The following is a 23,799-nucleotide window of genomic DNA, read 5'->3' on the forward strand; positions in this document are numbered from 1 at the left end:
CTAGGAACCTCGCTGGAGTGGTGGTCTCACAGGAGAACAGGTCGGAGTAGGAGCTCTGGCATCTGCTTCCTACCTCCGCTCAGACTGGACTTAAACTTCTCCGCCTGGAAAGAAGAAGGAACAGCCTACTCCTATAAAGAGGGGTGGGGGCAGGGTGATTAACCCTGTCCCTGCCAACCATTCCTCTCATGCTGGTGTGCTGGGCATAAACATAGCATAACATGAAGATACCCCCTGTCTGGGGTACTGCACTGCTGTGATCTGCTGCAGATTTTTCTTTTGAAAATCATTTAGCCGTTCGTATTACAGCCGAAAATCTCAGCCCAGCCCTGGGTCTAATGATCCAGCACAATAGATCATTGTGCCGCTGTTACTTTGGGTCATTAGACCCCCGGTCACCGAGGAAATACAGTAACCTCCGCTATAGAGATGCTAGAATGCGCCCATATTACAGGACTTAGGCTCAATGCACATTGGAGGCCATTTCCCACAGCCCACAATTTTCTTGTGAAGAAAGGTCACAAATTTTGTCACAATTGCCGTTTTGCAACACAATTTGTCACTTTTTTAGATCTTTCCCACACCCTCGCCAAGTAGGTGGTGAATGAGTGTGAAGAGGCACAAAAATGTACTCCTAGTTGGAGAAGATTTCAGCTCTGGCACATGGACAGCACAAGAGTAGGGATGAGAGAACCCGAACTTCACCGTGTTCGGTGATCAGGTGGGTTAGGACTTCTGTTATAGGTTCCGTTATAACTGAACCCTGACATCCCTCCATTTTCACCCCATTAGCCCCCTGACTTAAGCATCTGAGAAGTTCATGCTCCGATGCTCTCCTTTAACGTTCCGGTGACGTACCGGGGCTCTCCATGGGGCTGCCAGGAACCCCGGTGATGTCACCGGCACTGATGGGCGGGATTTAGCGCTGCCCTAGCCGGTAAAACGGCTAGGACAGCGCTAAAGCCCGCCCATCAGAGGCGGTGACGTCACTGAACACACTGCCAGGCGGAAGTTACCGCCCGGCAGTGTGTCATTGAAAACAAAAGAGCCCGTGCCCTGCACAATTTAGCGCAGGGCAAGGGAGCGCATCGGAGCATGAGATGCTCCGATGCTAGCCTCAGGGGGGCTGCCGGGGTGAAAATAAGGGTATGTCCGGGTTCAGCTCTGAATCCAGACAACCCCTTTAAGAGGAATTCCATTTTGATCCCTCATAATAGAAGTCTATGGCCAAGCATAGCGGAACTGTCTGGTTTCCTGTCGACATGACTGTTTGCAGTCCCGCATAACGGAAACCAGATGGAACCTATAATGGAATTCCTAACCCACCCGAACACTGAATCCGAACCCAGTGAAGTGCCATATGTCCCAAAATGTAATGATCCAGGTTTAGCCATATGTCCCATGTCCTAAACACTGGCATATGTACCGGTGCGTTTCCCTGCACCGTTCAAGGGTGTCAGTTCCTCAGGGGACAAAATATATTTATCCCATATTGCAGCGATGTGAGTGCGGAGGGCCGATGGGTGTAGTAGTTGTTACAGTTAGCAGCTCCTTTGGCCGGCGTGCAGTGATGGGAAATATAGCAATGGATTCCTTCGGGGCACATCCGGCAGGGTTCAGGGATCTCCTGCCGGATGTTTTAGGTGCAGAGAAGGCAGGGTCTCTGGTGTTCGTGACTCCAGCACCCTTGGGTGCAAAGGAGGTGTAGAAATGAAGAGGAGTCAGTTCTTACTGACTGGAACTTAATAACTGGAACTTTTACTTAACCAGTTGCCTTGTGGTAGCTGGACAAGTTTATTGACATGACTCTCCTCATCACACATCACTAACTCTCTCCACTTCTGTTCTCCTCCTAACTCACTTCCTGTGTCTGGCCTGTCTCTTATATATATATATATATAATGTCCCAGCACCACCTAGTGGTGACTAAGGTGTAGTGTTGGTTACCAGCCTGTGAATAGGAATTTGCAGCTACATACACATGCAGCATTACATGACATGCTTAAAGATACAGGACCCCACAACCATCACGGAGTGGGACACTGCAATATGGTTAATGATCAGATACAAAAAGATATAATAAATGGCTTGTTAGATTAATACCAACCAACGATGCTAATCAGCCACCACATACCAGAGTCATCATAACCTATACATAACAGTAAAATAATAGCCGGCATCAGAATAAGTATATATATAATAGGCTAATGTACAGATCACATGATATACGTACATATACAGTACAGACCAAAAGTTTGGACACAACTTCTCATTCAAAGAGTTTTCTTTATTTTCATGACTATGAAAATTGTAGTTTCACACTGAAGGCATCAAAACTATGAATTAACACATGTGGAATTATATACATAACAAACAAGTGTGAAACAACTGAAAATATGTCATATTCTAGGTTCTTCAAAGTAGCCACCTTTTGCTTTCATTACTGCTTTGCACACTCTTGGCATTCTCTTGATGAGCTTCAAGAGGTAGTCCCCTGAAATGGTCTTCCAACAGTCTTGAAGGAGTTCCCAGAGATGCTTAGCACTTGTTGGCCCTTTTGCCTGAACTCTGCGGTCCAGCTCACCCCAAACCATCTCGATTGGGTTCAGGTCCGGTGACTGTGGAGGCCAGGTCATCTGGCGCAGCACCCCATCACTCTCCTTCATGGTCAAATAGCCCTTACACAGCCTGTGTCATTGTCCTGTTGAAAAATAAATGATGGTCCAACTAAACGCAAACCGGATGGAATAGCATGTCGCTGCAAGATGCTGTGGTAGCCATGCTGGTTCAGTATGCCTTCAATTTTGAATAAATCCCCAACAGTGTCACCAGCAAAGCACCCCCACACCATCACACCTCCTCCTCCATGCTTCACGGTGGGAGTCCATCTGTTCACCTTTTCTGCGTCGCACAAAGACACGTTGTTTGCAACCAAAGATCTCAAATTTGGACTCATCAGACCAAAGCACAGATTGCCACTGGTCTAATGTCCATTCCTTGTGTTCTTTAGCCCAAACAAGTCTCTTCTGCTTGTTGCCTGTCCTTAGCAGTGGTTTCCTAGCAGATATTCTACCATGAAGGCCTGATTCACACAGTCTCCTCTTAACAGTTGTTCTAGAGATGTGTCTGCTGCTAGAACTCTGTGTGGCATTGACCTGGTCTCTAATCTGAGCTGCTGTTAACCTGCGATTTCTGAGGCTGGTGACTCGGATGAACTTATCCTCCTCCGCAGAGGTGACTCTTGGTCTTCCTTTCCTGGGGCGGTCCGCATGTCAGCCAGTTTCTTTGTAGCGGTTGATGGTTTTTGTGACTGCACTTGGGGACACTTTCAAAGTTTTCCCAATTTTTCGGACTGACTGACCTTCATTTCTTAAAGTAATGATGGCCACTCGTTTTTCTTTATTTAGCTGCTTTTTTCTTGCCATAATACAAATTCTAACAGTCTATTCAGTAGGACTATCAGCTGTGTATCCACCTGACTTCTCCACAACGCAACTGATGGTCCCAACCCCATTTATAAGGCAAGAAATCCCACTTATTAAACCTGACAGGGCACACCTTTGAAGTGAAGACCATTTCAGGGGACTACCTCTTGAAGCTCATCAAGAGAATGCCAAGAGTGTGCAAAGCAGTAATCAAAGTAAAAGGTGGCTACTTTGAAGAACCTAGAATATGACATATTTTCAGTTGTTTCACACTTGTTTGTTATGTATATAATTCCACATGTGTTAATTCATAGTTTTGATGCCTTCAGTGTGAATCTACAATTTTCAAAGTCATGAAAATAAAGAAAACTCTTTGAATGAGAAGGTGTGTCCAAACATTTGGTCTGTACTGTAGATGTGTGCTTAGTCTAGTGTCGTCCAAGGAGTGGTCCTTAGTGGCTAAGTGGTGGCCAATATGATGGGTAGTATGATGCCTAGGAGGTTCCTGACACAGGATCGCCCCTGTCGGGCGGCGTTTCCGTTTTGTAGGCGGGGTTTATTAGTCTGTGGGGGCAGCGCTGGGGGTGAGCTGTCTTTCCCTTTCTGCAGTAGTGGCCTCCTTTTCTCAGCCTAAATGAGTCCTTATCCACCCGTATTGGGGTGTTTTAATTGCAGGTCATGTTTTGCACCGGTGAAGGAGCTCGGTGATATCTGTCATCAGTTATGACCAGTTATATCTACAGCGACTGGTAATATTCTGGAGAAAAACTTTCCACAGGATTCTGTAGATTTTTGGTCGGCTGACAATTGTGTTCATCTCATCGCTAGGTTCTCAAGAGAAAATAAGCTGCTGGACATGGACCGGTAGTAGATACAGCATGGGTTTAATGTATTGGCAGTACAGAGTACATCAGATGAGTAGATTATACATTTCAGGCTATGCAAAGAGCAAAACATTAAAGCTGAGCTAAAGATTATAGGTAGAGATGAGAGAATCGATGCTTCATCCGAAATCGAATCGCGAAGAACTTTGTTGTAATAATGAATGGAGCGAGTTCGGTTCCAAGGTTTTTTAATTAATAATGAATTCTCCAAGTTATTACACGAAGTCTCATGAGACTTTGCGAAGTAATAACTTCGGCTCATCGGAGCCCATACAGCTCAGTATTACAACAACGTTTTTAGCGCATTGACTTGGGATGTACCATCTGAAGTCGCTTCGCTCATCCCTAATTATAGGCATAAATACTATAATAATGCAAATAAATCTGAGACAAAAATATGTCTCAAGCCTGTCCTTGTGATCAGAATCAAAACTATTGTCTATTGCTAAATGTAACAAGCAAAAGCGCAGACCCCAACCTGAGAGAAGGTGGTATTAAGAGTACGACCACACAGTACTGCACGGCCGGATGGAGCTGCTCTGTGCAGTCAGTCTGAATTGTTAATGGCCGAGTGGTACCTTCAGTACGGTCATTAACAAGGCAGACCAACTATACCGTGCGGTCTTCAGTAGTTAACAAGAGACAGCTACAGTCCATACGGACGCACGGTGCTTGACTGCAACACATCACAGCAGTGACACAACCTTGTCATGTGGTGGTTCCATAATGGATCATTAATGGTGAAAGTGCGTGGTAGAACAATAGATTCAGCAATCCAAACTAGTATGATAATTCATAGAGTAATGTGAGGAGCATCAGATCAGGAACCAGAGAAGCCTCAGAACCTCAGTCTATGGGTCACACATAATTTTTGAATAATCACAAAAAATCTTTGGGTAACCTGAAAGGTAATAGTCCAAGAGAAAAGTTAATGGGCCTGGAGAATGACTCAATCCTGGGCTGCAGATGGAGGATGTTGGATGTCCCCGTATCTTCTTGAACATAGTTTCATTGAAACGTACTGAACTAGAAGCTTTTTAGGACAGTCAGGCTCTGGGTAATTGCATGATGCTTGTTACTTTTGGCAGTTTTATAAATTATTAACAAAATATAAGAAGAGATTAATTTTAGGATAGAGGAGGAGACGCTGGGCTCTGGGATATAAAGTCTATAATTTGATTTATGTAAAAGGCTGTCAAACTGCTGCCAGGATTCATAGGGTGAGCCTGTGAGTCCTGCTGACCATGTCCACATACTGCTGTGAACCTCCTTGTATGACTATAGATGTACAAGTGGGTGGGGTCAACAGGACTCACGGGCATTTACAAATCCTGAAAGCGATTAAACATCTTTATCAGTGGAATCGTATAAGTGAGAAGCTTCTTCTACACATATGTACGTACTCATACATTTATGTAGCTCCTAGCAGACATTGAACGTTTTCTTTAAGCTGTTGAGGGCCGCTTCTACTGTTATTTTCTTCCAGTCGTTAGGCAGGTCAGCTGGTTTGGCTTCATATTCTTCAGCAAATTCTTCATTAAACTGAGCAAAGACATATTTCCAGTAATCTGAGGACACGATGCTGGGGTCCGGTTCGATGGCCCAGTCTGGATAGTAAGTGCGATACTCCTTGTATGGATGAGATTTATCATCTGTGTCTGAATTTATAAAGTGAGTTTTAGACACAACAGACGTGGTACAAATGTCTGTGGTTAAAATTCCAGTGTCTGACCATCTGTATTGTCCCAAACCTTCAGGTCTATGAGTAGAAGCAAAGTGCTCCTTGTGGTCAGCACCTCCGGCCTCACAGGGGACTTTACAGAATGGACACTGATGTCCACATCCAATCACCTTCCTGAACAACTCATCCTGAGGATTCAGTTTGATTTTGGAAAGTAGAGAGTTAATACTCATAGACTTCAGATCTGAGAGGACCTGTTGTTCTGTGGAAACAAGAAAAAGCTGAATATCAGATGAGAACTGACGAACATTAACCTCGTTATTAAAAGAAATTATTTTCATTGCTGTCTGGGAAATAACGAGCTTTTCATTTAACTTCTTCTGAACATTTTCTAAGAACTGAGGGATGTTGTCACTGTTCAGAATTGCATCTTCTTTAAGAATGTCCATCACTTCTCGGCTGATAGAGCTGATGAGATCTGCCTGTAATGGCTCGAGAGCTTCTGGTTTCTGATAGATTTCCTTTATTTTATTTAGGATCAAGTCTTTTGAAAATCTTTCATAATAGTTAATATATTGAACGTATTTCTGAAAAGACATTTCATCCAGTAGGCTCTTCAGAAGATAGTACTGGAAAAAGCTTCTACTTTTGAAGATCTGGTTGTCTGAGCCATTTAAAATTTCATCAACCATCATTCTCCCCAGATGATTGTAAACGTAATCAGTTATTGCTGGGGTCAGGCACTTTTCACAGAACTGCCGGCCTCGGTTTTGAGATTCATCTTTTGCTTTAAAAAAATCAAGAAAGATAGTCCAGTAATCAGGCTTTAGGTTGTCCATGCAGGTTTTTGGGTCATTTGTTTCAATAAACCTATCATGCATCTGCTGAAACCTATTAGATGCTTTTCCAAAAATGAAGAGCTTGATGTCCAACTCAAACTGTACTGTGAAGTGAAGCTTCTTAGACTGTACATCTTCTAGTTTTGTATTAATCATTTTCAGAATTTCCTGGCAGTAAGTGTCATCATAGTCCTCATTGGTATTCTCCCTCTCAGTGACATATCTGTCACACATCTCTGTCAATGACGTAGCAAGATCTTTAAGCCTTTCGTATAGTTCGTTACTTGTTCCCCAGAATTGTTTCCACTTTTTTGAAACCCAATTCAGATCTATATGATTATTATTATTAATTTTAAAGTTGGTGCCGTAATCTGTTAACTTTTTTACATCCAGTAATGTTTTATTTATATCAGATCCTTTGTTGGTCATGTCTTGTCGAAGTTGCCGGAGAATTGCATCACTCACATTACACTTTTTCAGTTTCTGAATTTGTAAATCTGGCAGCGTCTTTTTCCACATGGCATTAAATTCACCTTCTATTTCTTCCTCACTTAGCTCATTGTTCTTCTCTCTGCAAGTTTTTAGAAGTCCATCGATTTTCTTTTCAATTAATTCCTGGTATTTTTCTTTCATGTCTTGAATCTTTAGGTTTCCTTTTCGTATAGAAAGAGCTTTTTCATACTTGTCAATAGCGTTTCTCCTGAGTTCTTTTCTCAGACTGGTGACACTCTTTTTAAAATCTTCTCGATATCTTTCTATCAGATTAATGTTTTCCAATTCACTTTCATAATATTTCTCTATCATCTCTATCATTTTCTTCTCTTCATCATGGACAAGCTGATCAATATCCTTGATTGTCTCATATCTGTTTTCATCAAAATTGTGAGTTGATTGATTCTTAATGTTGGTCTCTTTCCTTACTACCCATTTATGGACCTCTTTAGTGAAATCCCATTCCCACAGGGAAAACTGCATTGACAACTTATTATAAGCTTCAGCCACCAGACTGTTTCTGAAACTGAAGATGAATTTTTCATGTTTGACAGCAGTCCACAAATTTGTGAGCCATTTACAGAAATCAGGTATTGTTAAAGCCTTGTCACGAAGTTTCAGGGTTTTGAGGAATTGTAATAGATATTTTTTAAGCTCAGATACATGTTCACTGTATGCAGAATTTACAGGAGCCATTGGTGGGACCCCCTGCCACAGTCCAGGAATGTACCAGTTGTGTTTGTCCAAGTCATAGTCCATCACATCACTAAATTTGTCAAAGCCACTTTTCTTTTCCATTTTTGCAGCAACTTTTGTCATTTCATCTAATTGTTCTAGAAGTCTTCTTCTGTCTCTCATATTCTTGTCATGAGCAGACACATCACTCACGTTCTGATGAACAAACTGACAGTTGGGTTTCTTGCCAACTTCTTTCATCCTTAGAAATGCATGGACCACAATTTGCAAAATATCTTTCATCTCTGTGGTATTTTCCATGGCCATGTTGACTATGGTGATGTCACTCAACCCAACCACTAATGTGGCTAATTCATTGTCATGTTCATAGCTGCCCTCCAGAGAAGCCAATTCAGGAGCTTTCAACCCTTCAGTGTCAATCACTAGAATAAATTCACAACCAATCTCATCCTGGAAGCTCTCCTTCATTTTAATAAGGGTCATGAAGGCTCCTCGTGTGCATCGTCCACTGGCCACAGGGAACTGTAGACCAAACATGGTGTTCAGAAGGGTGGACTTCCCCGTACTTTGCACCCCCAGCACAGTTATTACTCTCATCCTACAGTTTCCTTTAGTCTTTTTATCCAGCTCAGTCAGGACATCAGTTATCCACTGTAATGGGATGTTGGAGGCATCTCCATCAATCAACTCCAATGGGAACCCATCCAACAGGAGATCGGCTGCTGTGCCTGGGAGGGTATTAAATAGTTTTTTAGATTCATTTTTTACTGTTGAATATTCAGCTTCATAAAACTGTCCTAACTCCCGGAGAAAATGTTCAATTCCTAATGAACTCTCTGAAATTCTCTTGTCAAGCTGCTTAAGTTCTTGAGGATTGACTGATGCATTAAGGTTGTTACACTTTTCTTTATATTCAGTCTGTAATTTGGATAAATTTTTTCTTGCAATGGAATCAAGATCAAATTTCATCCATTTAAGAAAATGTTGTTTCTCATTTTTAGATAAATGAGTAATTGCACTGATAAATAACACCATGGCGTCAGGTAGAGCATGCTCATTTTGTTTTCTGAGGAGTAAACTACGTTCCTCTTTTAGATCTGACACATACATTTCTTGATCTTTCCCACCTTGTTTTGTCATTCTGCAAAATTCCTTTTCCAATTTAGACAACTGTTTCCACAGATCTCCTTGTAATGTCAAGCTTTGATTCTTAAACATTTCCACATTTTCTATCATTGAGGTGATGTTCCTGGCATAGTCTCTTGCTGTCCTCAACTCTGGAGAAGCCTCATCTATATCAATGTTAAGATTAGAAGTTTGTTCAGTTATATCCTTAAGTCTTACTAGTTTAGGATTATTTTTTAATTGACAGTCCATCATTTTTTTGACCTTGTTCATGAAGTCTGCATCATTCACAGTGGCCGATTTTACTATAACATTTGTTCTCTCAATCTTTAGAAGTGGGAGTAGATTTTGTATGTGTCTCCTTGTCTCTGGGTCAACAGCCTTGTCTTTTCCTGGACTGACAATGAAATAAAACTTAGTGTCATCGGGACACCAGGTTGATAATAATCGGAGCTGTCTCTCACACATGCTCTCAAGAAATACAAAGGTGGCCGATGAGATTCGGGTGAGAACAGTGAACTGTTCCCAGTTGGACTCCAGGTCTCCACGTAGGTTTGCCACAGCAATAGGCCCTAAGAAAACATCTGATTTCCCACAAGGAAAGTACCAGGACATCTCCACTAGCCCATCAGATATCTTCCTCTCAATGTTCCCTCCTTCCATGTTGTCATGTATGAAGAAGTCATGATGTTGTTGAGCTGGGTTCAGGACCTGGTTTAATATTTTAGATTTAGATAATTTATTTGGCCCCAGCCTGACGAAAGAGAACATCGGCATTTCAATATTCACCACGTTGTCTTCTCTGAAGCCTTTACTGTTGGCCAGTGACTGAGGTCTCCACTTCTTCACTATGTCTCTCATTGCCCAAAGCATGAAGGTGCTGTTAGGACCATCACCAGCAGGAAGCAAGAGAGGAACAGCAAACTGACAAACTGACATTTTAGATATAATCTCCTGCTGAAGGCTTTTATCTGAACAGTTGAGGACAGCGCACAGAACATCTAAAGGGTGAAGAGATTTTGATCTATAACCATTTGCTGTTTTACTGTTGAACATATCAAATGGATCATCATCTACACTTGATCCCTGGTCTGACAGATTATTGTAAAGTTCAGTATTTCTTGCACTTCTGTCCAAGGCTATAATATTCCTTAAGAAGTGATGGGGGAGGTCTGCGGGGGTTTTAGGATTGAAATTATTTAGATTCTCCAGACCAATGCTCAGAACATTCCTCAGAGTCAGCTGCGAGTTTCTGTTCTTATCCATTCCAAGTTCAAACAAGAGGTCTTCAAAAGTTTTCTTTTTACCTATGAAGGAAAAAAATACATTTACATATGATCAATGTAGTTTGAACAAGGCCTCTTGCAGACGAATGTAAGGGCTCCGTGCCCGTGCTGTGGGCTGCAAATTGCAGTCCGCAATGCGCGGGCACCAACCGCGGGGCAGCCGCATGCAGATCGCAGACCCATTAACATGAATAAGGTCCGCGATCCATCCGTTCTGCAAAAAGATAGAACAAGTTCTATCTTTTTGCGGAACAGGAGCATGGAACAGAACACCACAGATGCACTTTGTGGTGCTTCCATGGGGTTTCGTTCCGTTTTTCTGTTCCGCACTGCATCTCCGGATTTGCAGACCCATTCAAGTGATGCGGAATGCACACGGAACGGTGCTCGTGTATTGTGGATCTAATTATGCAGTCCGCAATACGGCAACGGGACACCTACGGTCGTCTGCAAGAGGCCCAGGTGTAATAAAGTGCGCATGCAAATTAGCTTTTTACAATTTTTAACCCTTTAGGGAACAGCCTATTTTGAGTCTTTTTTTTTTATCGTTACTTCCAAGAGCTGTAAAATTTTTATTTTTCCGTCTATGTAGTCATCTGAGGGATTCCCTTTTTTTTTCGGGAAAAAAATTGTAGTTTTAAATGGCACCATCTTTCTGGCAGGGGGATGGGAAGAAACAGCCAATTTTTATTAATTTTGTGGCATACAATTTTCAGCATAAATAACATGATAACTTTACCCTTTGGGTCAGTACAATTGCACTGATATCAAATACATATAGCTTTTTTTATGATTACTGTAACTACTTCTTAAAAAAGAAAATGTTTTTGTATAGCCGCATCCCAAGATAACTTTTTAATTTTCTTTCTACAGAGCTGTGTGAGGACTTGATTGCTGCAGGACGACTTGTAAGCATTGGTGTTTGATCACTTTGTATTCCGTTTTTGTGGCAAATAAGCATAAATCGTTAATTTCTAACGATAATTTGTTTTCCCTTAGTCCTAACAGCAGCACAGATGGGGTTAACTACCCCCCGTGGACTGGTAGGACCGGCGGAATTTTAATGAGCCCAAGCACCAATAATAAAGATTTGCACCCCTACAAAAGGAGGGGACACCCCCCAGCCCACTGTGTCTATAGCAAGAATAACTTACTAGGGTGGGATATTTGTGTGCTGCTGTTAGGACTAAGGGAAAACAAATTATCGTTAGAAATTAACGATTCCCTTACGTCCTACCAGCAGCACAGATGGAGAGATAGCAAGAAGAAACCCCTAGGGAGGGCCTTCATGCCTGGCAGAGCTAAGAATAGCCTGCCCAAAGGCTGAAAACTCTGCTACCCTAGCGACTAGCCTGTAGTGGGAGATAAAAGTGGATTCAGAGCTCTAGGAGGCAGCTTTACAAATCATGTCCAGAGGAAGGAAACTTTTTTCTGAAAAGGAAGTAGAGATGGCCCTTTTGGAATGGGCCTTCACGAACTCTGGAGGATCCAAAGACTGGGAAACAAAAGATTCTCTTATGGCCTCCTTAATCCAGCGACTAATCGAAGCCTTGGACGCCTTGCGGCCTTTAGACTTACCGGCAAACAGGATAAAGAGGTTCTCATCTATCCTGAACTCCCTGGATCTATCCACATAGATCTGGAGACATCTCGAGATATCCAAAGGATCCCTGGAGCATGTAGAAGGAGAGAATAAGACTGGCAAAGAAATCACCTGGTTAATGTTCTGGAATGATGGAACCTTAGGCCTGAAATATGGAAGAAACCTCAGGAGAAGCCGGTCTTGAAGAAAGATGGTCCAGGGTTCTAAGGCCGAGAAAGCTTGAAGCTCCGAGACTCTCTTGGCCGAGGTTACTGCCAGTAAGAAGACCAACTTCAGCGTCACAAATTTCAAGTCTACCTCCTCCAAAGGCTCAAAGGGGGGAGATGCTAGCCCCCTGAGCACGACTGATAAGTCCCACTGAGGAATGGGCCTCAGTACTGTAGGCTTCAATCTTTTGGCTCCTTTAAGGAAGCGTTTGATGAGCGGGTCCCGAGTATAGGGTCTGTTGAGACAGGCTGAGATGGCAGAAATTTGGACCTTCAAAGTAGATGGAGCAAGGCCTCTGTCAAGGCCGTCCTGCAGGAATTGAAGTATCGCAGAGAGGGGCGGATCTGCAAACGCCACCTGGTTCGAAGCACACCACGATGAGAAGATTCTCATGATCCTGGAGTAGGCTTTTAGATTCTGCTCTTGAATGCAACAATGTTCTCACGACCGACTCTGAAAGCCCTTCTATTCTGGGAAGGGACTGATCAACCTCCAGGCTGTCAGGTTGAACCTGTGCAGATCTGGGCAGAGGTGAGTGTCCCATGACACCAGGATATGCTGTGGGGGGAGCCTCCAATAATGTCCCCGACTCATCTGAATGAGCTGGGTAAACCAGGATCTCTTGGGCCAAAACGGTATGATGGCTATCACCGAGGCCTGATCCTGATGGATTTTCATCAATACCCTCGATATCATGGAAAACGGAGGGAAGATGTAAGCCAGCCGGAACCTGCATGGTATCGAATGAGCATCTATCACCAGGCGGTTGTCCTCCCTGTAAACACAGTGGGCTGGGGGGTGTCCCCTCCTTTTGTAGGGGTGTAAATCTTTATTATTGGTGCTTGGGCTCATTAAAATTACGCCGGTCCTACCAGGCCACGGGGGGTAGTTAACCCCATCTGTGCTGCTGGTAGGACGTAAGGGAATCAATTCTGGCATTTTTTTGTTTTCTTAAGGCGTTCACCATATTGCATAAATTGCATGATAATTGGGTAGTGTGGGTCGTTATGGATGCAGTGATTCCAAATATGCGGAGGAGATTTTATTTTTGCTGTTTTTTACATTGAAAAGCGTTTTTTTCAATTGGGAAAGAGAGCATTCTTTTTTGGGGTTTTTTGTACTTGGAATTATTTTAATTAATATATGTTTTACTCTTTTTTAAACATTTAGACTCTAATAGGAGTTATTTTGGTCGCTTTTAAAATACATTCATATTATCATATATCATAGTAATGATTGTTCTTCCCCGTAGAGCTACGATTGTTACTGCAAAAACAAATCACTAACTTAGCACATCCTGCAAAATTAAATAAAACACAATGCAATTTGCCCATCCAATAGATAGGCACAAATAATTTTGTTTTTTCGATTTTGTACCTAATGTGCATTATGTAGTGTATGTAGCATTAGTAGATGTATTTCATCTTTGCCATCCCCTGTTACATTTTGTTTGCCCTGCATGTAAATGCCGGTAATGATTGGGACGAATGGTTCTGTCTCAATCATAAACGACAGAGCAGGCACTAGGCCTTTGACCAATGTTGCTTTGAACCCAAGAGCTGCATATTCTTCTAATTCTCAACTACATTGGAATTAAGAAAAATGGTTAGAAATGTTGGCAGAACCATCTGTATATGATGTGGTTTCTGTAATAATAGAGTGAGGTCAATGTACCACTTAGCTAGGGGGCAGAAACTAATTTTAGAACCTGGAGCAGCACTTTAGAGGGCTCCAGGGCCCATGACCCAGAGACCTTCTTCTGTTCTCATGAATACACGGTATGTGTTGTAACGGAAACTAAAATGGACACTGCCATTGCAGCCCGTGCCCTGCGCCTGTGGTCTTGTTTAGTTGTATGTTACTTATGGACTTGGTAATACCATGTATACATAGTGTGCAGTACTGCCCTGGATATGTGTTCTCCTATCTCCAAGGCTGACTAATATTCGGTCTCGTTGGTCTGCAGCACCACAGCAGAAAAATGGAATGGGCAATGGAAAGTGAGCCTTAGGGGAGAGAACTACCGGGAGGCCTGGAGGTGAAGCTAGGTCAGTGAGGAGCCTACCCTTGGCTAGGAGACAGAACCTGGTGACACGAGTGTACTGCTCCACTACACTGTCAGGTGGGGCTGTAACACCCCAGAGTGGTGTTACCACTTCTGCACCTTGCTACTATCTTTTATGGTCTAACCTGTATGTCACCTATATATTTATTTCCAGGTCTCTCAACACTGTGCATTTATATTAATGCTATGTAACTGTTCATGTAATGTGCCTGGTTCATCAGCAGGAGGCAGCAAACACTGCTGTATGTAGGTAGAATGGAGCGTTCCATTACATTCTAACCCTTCTCTGTAGGGAAGTGGGCTAGCCCTATTTCCTTAAGCAAGGGCGGGGACCAGTCAGAAGTTAGGGTAGTTTACCCCTTGCAAGGGGAACGGTGTGCAGGGGCAAGTCTTTGCCCACGCCAGCCAGAGCACCCTAAGCTCTGCTGGTCAGAAAGGCTGAAGCATAGAAACCTCAGGAGCCAGGAGATTAGTTCCTCGGCTGAACATGATTCAGACTAAAGAGTGAAGTGCAGCATAAAGAAGAAGCCAAGTTATTCAGTCAGCTTATCAGTACAGCAGAGAAAAAGAAATAAAGCAGAGTTGAGTTTGCCTGCCAGTTCATGCTAAAGCCTGCTGGAACCAATACAAAGCCTGAAAACTGTTTTAAGATACGTGTATTCAAGTAAAACTTCCATTGAACTTCATCTCAAGGTTTGGACTCAAGTTATTCTTTAAAATCCCTCACTTATTCTCCTTATTTATTGCTTCAGAGCCAAAGCCTGGGGTCGAGCGGTATCCATGTAGGAGCACTGTGATACATAAAGAGACATTTAGGCCACACTACACCACTCAGCATTACTCCTAAACCTAGGCGCCCGTTGCAGAGAAGGTTGCAACGTCCCACTATGCAGAGATATTTTATAGGAATAGGTATGATATATTCCTGATATTTTACACTGTGTTATAATGTTATACAAAGTTATATGCAATCTGCATATAAAATACTGTGTGGTGGCTTTAAATGTAGACTATATGCTAACCATGGGCTAGTCCAGCCCCTGAGGTGCTCTTCAGAAGGAAGGCGGAGCTTAAGCTCTTAGACTAGGCCTCTCCCTGTCTCACTGTGTTCACTCTGGACAAAAGGTGTTAAGTCAAGGCTGCTGAAGGAATCACTTCCAGTCTTGTCAGACAGTACCAGTCATTAGGCCCAAAGAGGACTCCAGTGAACCCCTGAGAGTGCATGTAGCAGAAGAACCATTAAGATTGTTGAGAGTGCAGGGTATCTGTCTGTGGGGGTAACACATGTCTATGGCTAATGGACCTCACTGCCCTGTGCAGTGACCAGGAACGGGGTCACTGACGCTACTTTAATTCAGTGGCAGGGTCAGGTGGATAATATATCCTGTATTTGTCGAGACGCCAATTGCAACGTGCGAAGGGTATTATCTTCCACTGCTGTCTTGTATACCCACTGGCTCTGGGCATGACAGTTTTTTTCGAGGGGCACCTCAGGGTTAAGGTGACTTGACCTGGGTTCAGCTTTCCTGGGCGGCGGAGTAGAAACTCCTTGGGCCTAGCAGAGTAATTGAGTACCACCGGGCGCAGTGCAGGGGCAGCTACGGGTTGGACTAGGGCCTCAGGAAGCGGGATGGCAACGACCTGTTGCTGCGGCCGGATGGCCGGTTCCGGTGCCTCCTGATGGTGCGCGGGAACCTCTGCGAAGGGCGACATGTTCGCGGCGGTCTCGGAAGCTGCAGTTGACTCTGCGGGGGTCACGGCTTGCTTCTGGGCTGAGACGCCGGTCGCGTGTGTGGATGATGTCATCTGCGACGTAGGCGCCTCCGGGACCTGGACAGCTGGGCTGACGGCTGCTTCCGCGGGAGCAGGCTTGAGAACAGCCGCCATCTTTGTGTCAAGAGTGGCGGCCGTCTCGCCGCCCTAAGAGGAATCCGCAGCCTCCGGAATCATGGCAAACACTGACGGGCCTTTCTTGTTCATCAGTTGGGAGACCCAGATCTCTGGTGGGTACTTTTCATATACCGGTTCGCCTTGGTCCCACTTTGGCTTGGGAAGCGCCATCTTCCTTTTCAACTCAGTCAGGCTGGATGCAGGAAGTGAAGGTGGAGCCTGAGAGCAGGGGTCTTCACTCCCTTGGCACACATTGCAAAGTTCTTGGCAGGATTTAGGTTTCCCGCTTCTAGAGGGGCATAGTCAGCATTTTTGCGCTCCTGAGAGGGCGTTCTTGTGCTTTCATGCTTCTGAAGGACATGAAGAAGCTGCGCCATTACAGAAATATGGCGAATTAACCCTTGGAGTGCTGGCGCGCACTGTTTAGAGCTTTCGGGCAACACAATAAAAGAAATAAAGTAAATTTTCGGGGTTTTAACACAGTTCTTAGGCCTTGTAGTAGTCGTGATGCCAATTGCAGCGTGCACAGGGTACTATCCCAGGGCCCCTTCCAAAGTGTTATAACGCACGTCCCAGATTAAGAATGCCAGAGTGGGGTAATGGCCTATAATGTCTCTGTAGTTTGGTGGTAGTTGTGTCACGGTGTCTCCTACCTGGGTACGGCCGGACTCCTGGCTCCTTGCTCAATTTCAATAAATTTGAGTGCAGTGATAGTAGGAGTAATAGAGGGATTTTACTGAAGAAATTATGTCCAGACCTTTAGATGAAGTTCAACCGTTTCTTTACTTGAAATAATTTGCATCCAAACGGTATACAGCTTTGGTCTCTTGGTCCCAGTATGTTTTGGCAAGGAATGAGTACTTCTGCTTTAAATGTGGAGCTTGCAGGATAAAATGTCTGCTTGGTAGCTCTGTAACTGTGGCAGGGTTAGCTTCTGCACTTATCTGGTACCTTGTGCTGTATGGGGACAGACTAGCTGAGGAGGAATTGGCTTCTCCTAGGCACTGGACTTATCTCACAGATGGGTTCGCAGGGGATGCTTTCTTCCTGGAACTCTGGAGGTTGTCTGCAGTTTCTGCTTTTCTTCATCCAGCTGAGCTGAAGGTGCTCAAGCTGGGAATATGGCCAAGTCTCAGCCGAGACTAAGTCCTTGCTGTCTTCCCTATGCAGGGGGACTCCTGGACACTATCACACAGCCTTCCCCAACAGGGGTGGCTGGTACACTGACTCTAACTTCCTTCTCCACCCATGATGCAGGATGTGGGACCAGCCCACTGCTACACAGAGGGGGAGCTAAGCTGGAATATTCCATTCCAGCTCATATACACTAGACTGGGACTTGTACCTGCCAATGTGTTGCTGCCACCTACTGTTTACCAGGCTAATTACATGAACAATTGCTTTTAACATAGATTTATATGCACATTTGTAGAAGACATGAGCAAAATCATATCTGATTACAGTATAGTATACAGTATAAAGACTCTTAGGAGATAGTAGCGGGGTAGAGGCACGTAGTAACACAACTCTGGGGTGTTACACCTGGTTATGGCATTTGTGACCACCCCTTTCTACTTTTGAGGCAGCTTGCATTGCAGCTTTTGGAGTTTAAGAACAAAGAGAAAGGTTGATTCCAGCTTCAGAAGCTGGAATCAACCTTTCTCTTTGTTCTTGGACTTATCAAGTGTGGCTAGGTTCAAGCCACTTCCCTTTTCCGTGCTTCAGGCAGGTGACCAGAGGTGAGAGCTGCTAAAACCCTTTCCCTTATCATACAGCTTTTGGAGTTTGCACCTCACAGTTGGGAGTTGCAGACATTGCAGAGGACATTGGATCTATGTGCACCCCGCAGCTGGCATTATATGGATGTAATTGCTGTGCAAGGAACTGCATCTCAGAGGGACTTTGGAGATAACCCATGTTTCAGCCTGAACTTGTTGGAATATGTTATTACTGTACCAAGATTCCTGCCTTCATCTTGCGTGGACGGGTTTGTACCTGAGTACTCCAATAAAGAGTACAACCTACATATCTGGTCTCCTGTCTTTCATCTGCACAACTACACCAAGGGCACCCATTTTCCATCTTTCAGGAGACTCCAACCAAGATGTGACCCAGGGGAAACTACTACTCCTAACTTCTAGGTGCTTCCCTTCTTCACTGTGTCAGCTCTGAGAGTGAGGGAGAAGAACCCAGCCACCATGATGACTACCACCACTGCCACATGTGTCCTCTGCTCAGCTTTCTCTTGGTTGCTGCATGGTGTAGACCATTATAATGAGGAGGCTTGGTGGCATTCGGGCAGAGTGTAGATAACTGCTTGTAGTATGTATGCGTGTTCATATGTAATTACTGTGCATGCATACATCTCTTTAGTAATATCTTATGTATATAAAGTATTTCTTTACACCCCACCCACCCTACACACACACCCACATGCTTGTCATATGATGAAAGCAGGGTACTCACAATCATGGAAGTGTCGAGACATCCGAGACAATGGTGGAAATCTGGGAATCATGTTCTCCAGATGATCAAGGAACGTCATACAGGCCCCTTCCTCCTTATGAAGAATCAGCTCCATCAGACGGAGCGTTTTCTCTGTCGGGCTCGCAGCTCCACACAGAACTCTATACTCTTCATAGGTTATGAGCTGGAGGGAGTCCACTTCATCCATGAAACCATCCGCGTTCTCCTCAAACACCTCAGCTAATTTCCATTTCAGACGGTTAATGGTCTTTGAGGCTTTCATGATATCCGAATATTAACCTGTGGAAAATGCATGCTCGGTTACTTTGGATCTGGCAGTATCCATGACACGTGTGACCAGGGCCAATTTTCAACTAACTCTGCATAAATCAATAGTAAATAATATATCATATATCTACAATAATGCAGCCTTCACCTGGTTCCTCCTCCTGCTCTCCAGCCTTCCCCTCATCTCTCACTGGACAGTGACTCTTTAAATGGTCACTGTACTTTCAACAGAAAGTGCCTGTTATTTCATACAGCAGACACCCACAGTTAATGTCCACAATCGGCGGTAATGCCGACCTCGGTTTCTGAGAGGGCTAAAACCTGATGATTGCGAGTTGGAGCCCACTTGGGGAAGTACAAAATGTTAAAAAAGTAAAAAAAAAAAAAAAGTTAAAAATACCCCCAAAAATATATATATATTCAAATCACCAGCTTTCCCCAAAATAAAAATATACAATTTTAAAAAATGACATCATGGGCATCGTTGTGTGTAAAAATGCCTGTACTATTAAAATATAAAAAAAAGTATCCCATACGGTAATTGGCATAAAGGGAAAAAAAATAGACGATTCGCCATTTTTTTATCACTTTACTTCTCAATAAAATTGAAAAAAAGTAAACAAAAAGTCATAAACACCCTAAAATGGTATTAGCAAAAACTATAGATCGTCCTGTAAAAAATGAGCCCTCACACATCTCTTTAGACATAACTATAAAAAAAATTATATTTCAAATTTTAATACACACTTAAAATTGTACAAGTGTGGCATTGCCGTAATCGTACTGACCCAGAAAATGAAACGCACAAGTCAGTTTTACTGCATAGTGAACACTGTTAAAACAAAACCCATAAAACTGTGGCAGAATCGCATTTTTTTCCAATTCCACCCATTTGGATTTTTTTCCAGCTACAATCTATATTGTATACCATATTAAATTAAAATGCATTAGAAAGTAAAAATTTTCCTGCAAAACACAAGCCCTCTTACAGCTATATGAATGGAAAATTAATAAAGTCACGGCTCCGGGAAGGCAGGGAGCAAAAAATGAAAATTAAGAAATGGAAAATCACTGCAGGAAGGGGTTAACCCCTGTAAAAGTATCTAGACCTCGCTGCAAGGAGAGGGCTGCAGTGGAAGAGGACACCCAAGAGGAACAAAGAGAAGGATGCAGATGAAGAGCACACCCAGTGAGGGACAGGGAGAAGGATACAGAGGAAGGGGACACCCAGGGAGGAACAAGGAGAAGGATAAAGAGGAGGATGACACAGAGGGCGGGAAGAAGGAAAGGGTGAAGGAGTTGGACAACCAGGGAGGGACAAGAGAAAGACTGCATAGGAGGAGGAAACCCAGGGAGGGATAGGGGGAAGGATGCAGTGGAGGAAGGTACCCATGAAGGGACAAGGAGAAGGATACAGAGGATGAGGACACCCAGAGAGAGAGCAGGAGAAGGATACAGTGGAGAAGAATACTCAGGAAGGGAAAAGAAAAAGACTCCAAAGGAGGAGGACACCTAGTCTGTAGGAAGGGAGAAGGCTAAAGAAGAGGTGGAAACCCAGGGAGGGCCAAGGAGAAGGAGGGAGGAGTAGGACACCCAGGGAGAGAAAAGAGGAAGACTGCCGAGGAGGCGGACATCCAGGGAGGGACAAAGGGAAGGATGCAGGGGAAGAGGACACCCAGGGAGGGACAAGGGGAAGAATGGAGGAGTAGGACACTCAAGGAGGGACAAGGAGAAAGATAAAGAGCAGGAGGACACCTGAGGAGGAGAAGACTGCAGAGAAGGAGGACAGGGAGGGGCAAAAGGAATGATGGAGGAGAAGAATGCTCAGAGAGGGAGAGGAAGGAGGATAAAGAAGAGGAGAACACCCAGGGAGAGACAATGGGAAGAATGGAGGAGTAGGACATCCAGGGAGGGACAAGAGGAAGACTTCAGAGAGGAAGGACACCCAGGGAGGGACAAGGGGAAGGATGTGTAACACCCCAGAGTGGTATTACCACTCCTGTACCCTGCTACTATTTCGAATCTCTAAAAATTGAACACCCAAGGAATAGAGATGTCGCAAACATAAAATTTTCCGTTCACGAGCGGCGAGCGAAAATTTTTGCAAATGTTCGCGAACCGGGCGAACCGCCATTGACTTCAATAGGCAGGCGAATTTTAAAACCCACAGGGACTCTTTCTAGCCACAGTAGTGATGGAAAAGTTGTTTCAAGGGGACTAACACCTGGACTGTGGCATGCCGGAGGGGGATCCATGGCAAAACTCCCATTGAAAATTACATAGTTGACGCAGAGTTGAATTTTAATCCATAAAGGGCATAAATCACCTAACAATCCTAAAAAATTTTTGAACAACGTGGTTTAAAACATCCAGTGTGTGTATACGATCAGGTATGATGTTGTATCGATCAGGTAGTGTAAGGGTTACGCCCGCTTCACAGACATTGACAGACCAAACTCCCCTTTTAATGCACCGCAAACAACCGCAAACAGTCTATTTGCCCAACCGCAAACTCCCCATTTGCACAAGGTTGGATACCAAGCTAGCCATGTCCCGTTGATGTCATTGAAGGTTTCTTCCTCCACCCAGCCACGTACAACACCAAGGGTCCCCGAAAGATGTATTGAATTGATTTTTCGAACGGGGAGATGGTTAAAAAAAACGCTGGCTCCCTCCCCTTTGTTTGAATCCACGGTCACTGCGTCTGCGCCGTGCAATTTACTGTCACACCGGATATGAGTGGTATTTTCTGTAGTACTATTCTCATCAGTTTAATCCCTGTTACGTCCCCAATCTGGGGTCCATTTATTGAATTGATTTTTCGAACGGGGAGATGGTTAAAAAAAACGCTGGCTCCCTCCCCTTTGTTTGAATCCACGGTCACTGCGTCTGCGCCGTGCAATTTACTGTCACACCGGATATGAGTGGTATTTTCTGTAGTACTATTCTCATCAGTTTAATCCCTGTTACGTCCCCAATCTGGGGTCCATTTATTGAATTGATTTTTCGAATGGGGAGATGGTTAAAAAAATGCTGGCTCCCTCCCCTTTGTTTGAATCCACGGTCACTGCGTCTGCGCCGTGCAATTTACTGTGACACCGGATATGAGTGGTATTTTCTGTAGTACTATTCTCATCAGTTTAATCCCTGTTACGTCCCCAATCTGGGGTCCATTTATTGAATTGATTTTTCGAACGGGGAGATGGTTAAAAAAATGCTGGCTCCCTCCCCTTTGTTTTAATCCACGGTCACTGCGTCTGCGCCGTGCAATTTACTGTCACACCCGATATGAGTGGTATTTTCTGTAGTTCTCTTCTCATCAGTTTAATTCCGGTTACGTCCTATATCAGGGATTGCCTTTTGTGAACAAATTTTTGCCCGGGTACCTTCCACTGTGGTGTACCTTCCACTGTGGTGTCCCGACAAATTTTTTGAAGGCCTCAGACTCCACCAGCTGGTATGGTAAAAGTTGGTGGGCTAAGAGTTCCGTCAAGCCAGCTGTCAGACCCCGGGCAAGGGGGTGACTCTGTGACATTGGCTTCTTACGCTCAAACATTTCCTTTACAGACACCTGACTGTGGGCTGATGAGATGGAACTGCTGAAGGTGAGAGGCGGAGTGGCGGGTGGTTGAGAGGGGGCAAGGAGGACAGCAGTGGTTGACGTGGCTGAAGATGCTGGACCAGGATGAGGATGGTGGCTTTGAGTTTGTGTGCTGCTTGTACTCATGTGTTGATCCCATTGGCGTTTGTGATGTGAGATCATGTGCCTTCGCAAAGCAGTTGTACTGAGGTGGATGTTGGACTTGCCACGACTCAGTTTCTTTTGGCACAGGTTGCGAATGGCATCACTGTTATCAGAGGCAGACACACAAAAAAAATGCCACACTGCTGAGCTTTGCAATGACGGCATTCTGGTGGTGGCAACAGCATGCGTTGATTGGCGTGCTGTCTGGCTGACCCCGGGTGCCAATACATGCTGTCTGACTATGCCACTAGCTCCTTGCGACGACCTCCTCCTGCTTCCGACTCGTCTCCTCCTTCTCTCTGTCTCCCCTTCAGAACTTTCCCCCTCTTCTTCTTCTCTTCGAGCAGGCACCCACGTGGCATCCACAGACACATCGTCATCATCAACCACTTCACTTGTATCTGACACCACAGCAAAGGAAGCAGCAGCGGGTACAACATCATAATCATCATCACACTGTACGTCCATGTGTGTAATGCTGCCTGACTGAGACATATCCCTGTTATTTCCATCCTCTGGCAATAATGGTTGCGCATCACTAATTTCATCCAACTGATGTGTAAATAACTCCTCTGACGGATCAGGTGAAGCGGCTGTGGTGGCTGTGGTGGTAGTGGTGGTGGCGGTGGGCGGGAGAGTGGTAACTTGAGAGCAGGTGACCAAAGCTGAGCTGGAGGAGGATGGTGCGTCAAGGTTCTTAGCGGAAGCTGTTGAAGATTGGGCGTCCTGTCTAAGCCAGTCAACTATTTTCTCCAAATTGTTTGGGTTCAGGGTACGTGGCCTTTGAACACTGGGCATTATTCCAGGGCCAGTGGAAATCACAGCACCACGACCACGACGGCCCCTGCGGGGTGGCCTGCCTCTGCCTGTCATCTTTTTTTTAGATAAGTGGTACTATGCGTGCAAGGTACTGTGCCACCCTATATAAGTGGTGGGCAGTGGGCACAGTACAGTCTGTGTGGGCCTGACACACACGGGCTTGCAACTGGGATTATATCACAGAGAAATAATATAAATTGAATTATTTTTATCTGCAAGGTATTGTCTGTGACACCCTGTATGAATGGTGTGCACACAGTGCTGTCTGTGACTGAGCCTGCAGCCTCT

The 23,799-nt window shown here is 44.4% G+C and overlaps 2 protein-coding genes across 2 annotated transcripts in view; both read right to left on the minus strand.

The window, feature by feature from the left end:
- The window catches only part of LOC121008059 (up-regulator of cell proliferation-like), an 81,742-nt gene that overhangs the window by 37,971 nt on the left and 19,972 nt on the right, over positions 1 to 23,799 (minus strand). The window lies entirely within an intron of this gene.
- LOC121008058 (interferon-induced very large GTPase 1-like) overlaps positions 4,293 to 23,799 on the minus strand; it is a 39,447-nt gene continuing 19,940 nt past the window's right edge. The window contains exons 2-3 of the mRNA XM_040440334.1: positions 18,660 to 18,959; positions 4,293 to 10,449 (exon numbers count right to left, since the gene is read on the minus strand). Of these exons, the coding sequence (XP_040296268.1) occupies positions 5,732 to 10,449; positions 18,660 to 18,942 (5,001 nt within the window). The 5' untranslated portion in view covers positions 18,943 to 18,959 and the 3' untranslated portion in view covers positions 4,293 to 5,731. The remainder of the gene's footprint in view (positions 10,450 to 18,659; positions 18,960 to 23,799) is intronic.

The sequence above is a fragment of the Bufo bufo genome, chromosome 7 (assembly GCF_905171765.1).
Source record: "Bufo bufo chromosome 7, aBufBuf1.1, whole genome shotgun sequence".
Lineage (NCBI taxonomy): Eukaryota > Metazoa > Chordata > Amphibia > Anura > Bufonidae > Bufo > Bufo bufo.